Source organism: Ipomoea nil, unplaced genomic scaffold (assembly GCF_001879475.1).
Source record: "Ipomoea nil cultivar Tokyo-kokei standard unplaced genomic scaffold, Asagao_1.1 scaffold3238, whole genome shotgun sequence".
NCBI classification, from domain to species: domain Eukaryota; kingdom Viridiplantae; phylum Streptophyta; class Magnoliopsida; order Solanales; family Convolvulaceae; genus Ipomoea; species Ipomoea nil.
Genome location: NW_017619666.1, coordinates 911,097 through 917,476, shown reverse-complemented (window position 1 = coordinate 917,476; position 6,380 = coordinate 911,097). Strand labels below are relative to the sequence as shown.

Here is a 6,380-nt window from a genome sequence, read left to right as displayed (position 1 = left end):
CCAGGGTGGCGAAGAACCCCCTACATAGGATGGCGTCAGTAGCCCCGGTGATCATCATGGCGGCCCTGTACCTGCTGAGGTGTAACCGCGGGTCCGTGGCCCCCGAGTACACCTTGATGGTGGGAAAACGAAAATCTCGAGGTAAGGGTTCCTCCATGATAGTGTTCGCGAATGGGGAGGCCAGCACATCCTGGGGCTCCGGAGACCCGTCCCTCGCATCGATCTTCTTCTGGAGCTCGTCCATCCTCCTCCGTAGCTGCTCGACCTCTTCCCGATGGGAGCTCGGAGCTCTACCATCCGTTTCACCTGATCGTTCGACCCGGGAGGCCTGCTCACGTCGCGGGTGGGGTCGGGGGACCCGCCCTGCGGACCCACGCGAGGCTGCCTCGTGTCGCGGCTGGGTGCGTGGCCCATGGCTCGGCGACCTCCAAGTGACCGATTCTTGTCGCAGTGGCCGGCGGGAGCATGATTCCTCCGCCGGTGGGCCGTTGGCTGGCCTCGGACCCAGCCTGTCCCGGGCCGACACGTGATCGCCCAACCTCTCCAGGACGGGCCTGATTTGGGTTGGCGCCCTTCTATCGCCGTCGCGCTGGCGGCCTCGGCGGGAGTCCCCTCCTCCTCGCCTCTCCGATGGTCGAGGCGAGTTGACCTCCCCCTAGGTGATAGGTGCCTGGGGTGGCCTGGTGCTTGGACCGCTGCGCCCCCGGGTGGGAGGAGGTGGAGGTGACGCCTGCGCCCCTCGGGTGGCGCCTAGGTCGACTTGTTCCTCAGCCCGAAGGCCCGCCGCGACGCGCGCCAGCGCCGTGGAGGCTTGTTCAAAGGCCGCCACCCCCTCCTAGATGAGTGCGCGAGCCAGAGCGGGGGCGACAGGGGGTGGTGGCGGTGCACCACTGCTACGGTGGTTGGTGAGTTGGGCCCTCAGATCTTCCCCCGACCTGGTGGAGGCGGCCGGTTGGATGCTGGGGGCGGGGGCCCCGTTGGGACCGTTCCCGTTCGCGACGATCTGGGTGCCGCGGGAACCGTTGGCTGGCCTCGGACCCAGCCTGTCCCGGGCCGACACGTGATCGCCCAACCTCTCCAGGACGGGCCTGATTTGGGTTGGCGCCCTTCTATCGCCATCGCGCTGGCGGCCTCGGCGGGAGTCCCCTCCTCCTCGCCTCTCCGATGGTCGAGGTGAGTTGACCTCCCCCTAGGTGATAGGTGCCTGGGGTGGCCTGGTGCTTGGACCGCTGCGCCCCCGGGTGGGAGGAGGTGGAGGTGACGCCTGCGCCCCTCGGGTGGCGCCTAGGTCGACTTGTTCCTCAGCCCGAAGGCCCGCCGCGACGCGCGCCAGCGCCGTGGAGGCTTGTTCAAAGGCCGCCACCCCCTCCTAGATGAGTGCGCGAGCCGGAGCGGGGGCGACAGGGGGTGGTGGCGGTGCACCACTGCTACGGTGGTTGGTGAGTTGGGCCCTCAGATCTTCCCCCGACCTGGTGGAGGCGGCCGGTTGGATGCTGGGGGCGGGGCCCCGTTGGGACCGTTCCCGTTCGCGACGAGCTGGGTGCCGCGGGAACCGTTGGCTGGCCTCGGACCCAGCCTGTCCCGGGCCAACACGTGATCGCCCAACCTCTCCAGGGCGGGCCTGGTTTGGGTTGGTGCCCTTCCATCGCCGTCGCACTGGCGGCCTCGGCGGGAGTCCCCTCCTCCCCGCCTCTCCGATGGTCGAGGCGAGTTGACCTCCCCCTGGGTGATAGGTGCCTGGGGTGACCGGGTGCTTGGACCGCTGCGATAATACATACAATTTAAAACTTCGTTGTTATTTAAAACTTTTTTTTTTTTTCGAGTAATGATTATTTACACACAATTTTTATATTTGTAAAATTCACAATTTGTACGTGACTATAATACATATCTATTGAACCATTGCTTTATGTAATTTTTTTTTTTTTTTTACATCATCTAACTTTTGAAAATAATTCTAGCATTATTACTACTACATAGAAATTTATCTCTACATAAATGGTGTTTATATTCAAAGTGTAATACTGTGAAATGTAAAATATATACTTATTATGATTTTAGCATTTTGTTAGTGACAAACTTAAGAAAATACATCCGATTATGGTCTAAATATATTCATACAAAATTTAAAATTTACATATTTTGATTTCTAAATATAATTCCCATAATTATTTATATTATTGAAATTATAATATATATAAAATACAATTAAGAATAAATCAATTTAATTATGTATATTCATTTATAAATTGATCTAAATATGTACATGATTAAGAACTATATTAACCATACAAAATTTTAGTTTTAATATTTTATTACTATGAAAATAAATACATGATCAAATATACTAAAAATTCCAACTATATTGTTATATATTATATTATACATTTTAATAACTATTCATTTTTATAATATTTTAGTTAAATTTATGACAACATAATTGTTTTCGTACATTACAAACAGGGACGGAGCCAGAAATTTGGTTGAGGGGGGCGAAACAGTACAGACGGATTCAGAAAATTTTTCCAGTAAAGGCGAAACATTAAAACAAAAGAGATAATTTAAAAATAAATAAATAAATTCCTTAAGAAATAGGTTGTAAATATTGTTGGATATGGACGAAAAATAAAACACATCGAAACTTTATAAAAATATTCATAACAAAAATTGAAACATAATTAAAGAATTGTAAAACTATATGATACAAAGATTTGAACCCTTGACCTCACTATTGCTAAATATATGCTTTACCACCGAATCTAACTCACTCTCATTAACATTTTATAGTTTTTTTATACTAATACTAAAACATGTACTATATATACATATATATACATACAAAGATTATATATGGGTGGGGGTGTGGGTGGGGGTGTGGGTGGGGTGAGGGGGTAGGTGCCCCTGCTCCCATTCTCCGTCCCTGATTACAAAGTAAAATACAATTGGAGTTAAAATGAAAAGCACGTATTAGGCCATTCGCTTCGCTGCAATTTGCAGTGATGCCAAGATGACGTGGCAATTTTGTCTTCTTTAAACAAATGGCCACGTCTTTAGCTGTTGCAATTCTGACCTAAGCAAATTTGCATTTCTACGGTCAGAATTGCAAAGGCACTTTTTAATTTTAAAATTATTATTATTATTATATTATTATTAGGACTTTTTGATTGATTAAAGAAATAAGAAATAATGTTTAAATTGACCACTGAACGTAACCTAAAAATATAATTAAGTCACTGAATAAAAAAAAAAGTATAATTAGGCCACTGAACATTTCAAATGTAGGCAATTTCACTTGATATCAAGTTATCATTAATTTTAACAGGTTACCTGCTTACGTGGCAGCTGCGTTGATATTTTTAATAAATTTTAATAATAATTTTTTTAAAAAATTATTTTTAAAAAATTTATTATTAAAATTATTTAAAAATTATAAAAAATGTCAACTCAGCTGCCACGTAAGCAGGTAACCTGCTAAAATTGATGGTAACCTGTTATCCCGTGAAATTGCATACATTTGGAGTGTTCAATGGCTTAATTGTACTTTTTTTTTTTTTTGTTCAGTGACCTATTTATATTTTCATGTTATCTTTAGTGGACAATTTGAACCTTATTCTAAGAAATAATTTTGTATAAAGCTAGCCATATGAAAGTGAATCATTTTTGAAGGAGGAAAGAGAATTATATAAAGAACGAATAATGATTAATTGCAAATTTAGTAATATCACATTTTGAAAATGAGAAAAGATTACAAGGGTGTCGACCATCTTAATAAAATACAAAGAGAATAGTGACACGTATGATTTAAAAGTGATTAGGAGAGAGAATGTGGGAAGGGGAGGAAAAAAAAACAAAAAAATCAAAATCAAAAATTAAAAAACAAAAAAAAAAATTAAAAAAAAAAGAGTCAGGCGCGCCGCTCGTGTGGGCGGGACGCGAAACGCGCATAGCAACCTCCTTTCTCTTCTCTTTCTTTTTCTTCTTTTTCTGCATTCTCCTTGAATTTGCAAGAGAAATATCTCCACCCCACACTTGTTATTATTCCTACCCGAGATAATTCATCTGACATTATCTCCATAATATCCACCGATGTGGATGCTCTAAATGGTTGTGTCTAAAAGTTTTAAAAGGTCCACATCAATCGGAAAGTCATCATCAGTCGTCCAATCAATTAGTCCTTGGTGATCGTCGTCGTAGAGCAAATCCCACCACTTCACGCCGTCGTGGGACGGCGGCGCCGTTGTTTGTGCCGGAAAATTAGTCGCCATTGAGTTATTGTTTTGTTGGACATTAAATACCATTAGCAAGTCCGCCGGCGGCGAAGTTGCTTCCGGCTGTGCTTGGAGTTGATGATGATGAGGAGGAGGAGGAGCATCATAGGCGACAGCCTTAGCTTTTCCGGTTAGTGTCGACAACGCCGGAGATGACAACGAGGTCCTAAAGAATCTCCTAGGTCGAGGCCTAAAGAGGATGTTTTCCTTGATTTGTGGGGCTTTGCCCTTCTCATCATCCCAATTATTATCTTGCCTGCTGCTATTAGAAGAAGCCATATGCATGCCAACTACCTTCTTCTTAAGATGGCTGTGCCAGTAATTCTTCACATCGTTTGCTGTTCGTCCCGGAATTCTGCCAGCAATAAGCGACCACCTAGCCACATATAAGCATACTTATTAGCTTATTACAACAAATAATTAATACAGAGGGAAAATTGTAATTTATGTTCCTGCATAATATGTCAATTATGGGAGGGATAATATATGTTCTGTTTTGAAAAATCATTACTGAAAATTATAGAATTTCTGATCACCTAAAAGTGATCTTAAATCAAGTCGAAAGCCTTGTTCCCATCACTTTTGTCATCCGGAAAAACCTTTGTTGCTATTTCCGACCACTTTTTGCTTTCGACTTGATTTAAAATTATTTTCAGGTGGTCGAAAATTCCATAATTTCCAGTGCTGAATTGAGGGCAACATTTACACTACTAATAATTCAGAAGTAACATTGATAATTGACATATTATGAAAGCACATAAATTATAATTTAGAGATATTGGGCTTGTTTGGTTATCAGCGCTTAGCGGTAGTGGGTTGTATTAGCGGTTAACGAACTTGCCTGTTGCCTAAGAGCTTATGGAGGCGTAGAATGAGATCAGCTTCTTCCAAACTGAAATGGCCTCTCTTTATATCAGGATGGAGATAGTTCAACCATCTCAATCTGCAACTTTTTCTGCACCTATTCAACCCTGCAATACATATATATATTTCTACATGCATGAAGGGACCGAATTCTTGAAATGTTTAATTCATTATATACTTATATATATTAGTTACTTTACCAGCTCTAAAGGGAACTAGGTGCCATTTTCCTTCACCAAATTTCTGAATGCATTTCCTCAAAAGGTCATCTTCTTCCTCCGACCAAGCACCCTTTCTCACTCGCGGAGACCACCTTGCAGAAGAATTAACCATGGCAGGCTGACGTAAATTCTTACGTAGTGGGTACTTACGTTGTTTTGCGTGCAGTGGGTAGCTAGCTAGAGCCAAAATGCAGAAAAAATGAAAACAGAAACTTCGACAAGTGCAATAGAACACAGCACTAGGACCTAGTTACCAGAACTGTAATATATAACCAGAAAATATTTAGGGCATAAACTGTTTTCTTGGTGGCATATGTTTTGATTTGATGATTATGCCCTTATATTTAACACTCATTTGATAGAAATCATAACGGAGGACTATTAGTAGTCAAAAATATAATGAAAGTCAAGGTATATATTGTGGTCGAATTAAAAGTCGATAACTAAATGGAGTACTATCCCAATAGTTAGAGAACCATTTGTGGTATTAACTCTTAACTAAACCAAATAAGTATGAATAATATTTAGAACCTAAAAGATTCTAGCTTAGAATGTACAACGGAATAAATATGTGTAATAAAATGTAAGAAAATTTCATATGATTGTGAAGATTAAATCATGCAATATGTAAAGGCAAGGCAGTAAAGCAATAAAATAAAATAGAGAATAATAATTTTTATAGTGCAATCCTTTCTTCCATTCTTCTTCTATTAGTTTCTTAAACAAAAATAGAAATAGTGGAGAGTTGTATAATATATTAGGAACAAATTGCACTTTTGGTCCTGTGACTATTATGGTACTGATAATTTGAGTACGTGACTTTCAAAACTATCAATTTAAACCTTTAACTATGCAATTATTAGCAGATTTGGTCCTGCCGGCCAAATTGCAGGCCAATTTTGGCCGGAAAAATGTAATTCTTTTAAAATTATTTATTTATAAGGGCAAAATGGTCATTTAACGTCCTTTCTTCTTCTTCCTCTTGCGTATGCGGAAAAGCAAATCCCGGCAACCACCGGAAAAGTAA

At 42.3% G+C, this 6,380-nt stretch overlaps 1 protein-coding gene across 1 annotated transcript; it reads right to left on the bottom strand.

Moving 5' to 3' along the window:
* Positions 1 to 3,700: 3,700 nt before the first annotated feature.
* LOC109168961 (transcription factor MYB90-like) lies at positions 3,701 to 5,611 on the bottom strand. The gene is made up of 4 exons (XM_019317839.1): positions 5,333 to 5,611; positions 5,110 to 5,239; positions 4,095 to 4,644; positions 3,701 to 3,807 (listed from the first exon to the last, which is right to left on the bottom strand). Exons 1-3 carry the CDS (start codon positions 5,463 to 5,465, stop codon positions 4,098 to 4,100), a joined length of 810 nt encoding a protein of 269 aa, XP_019173384.1. The 5' UTR covers positions 5,466 to 5,611; the 3' UTR covers positions 3,701 to 3,807; positions 4,095 to 4,097.
* Positions 5,612 to 6,380: the final 769 nt, after the last annotated feature.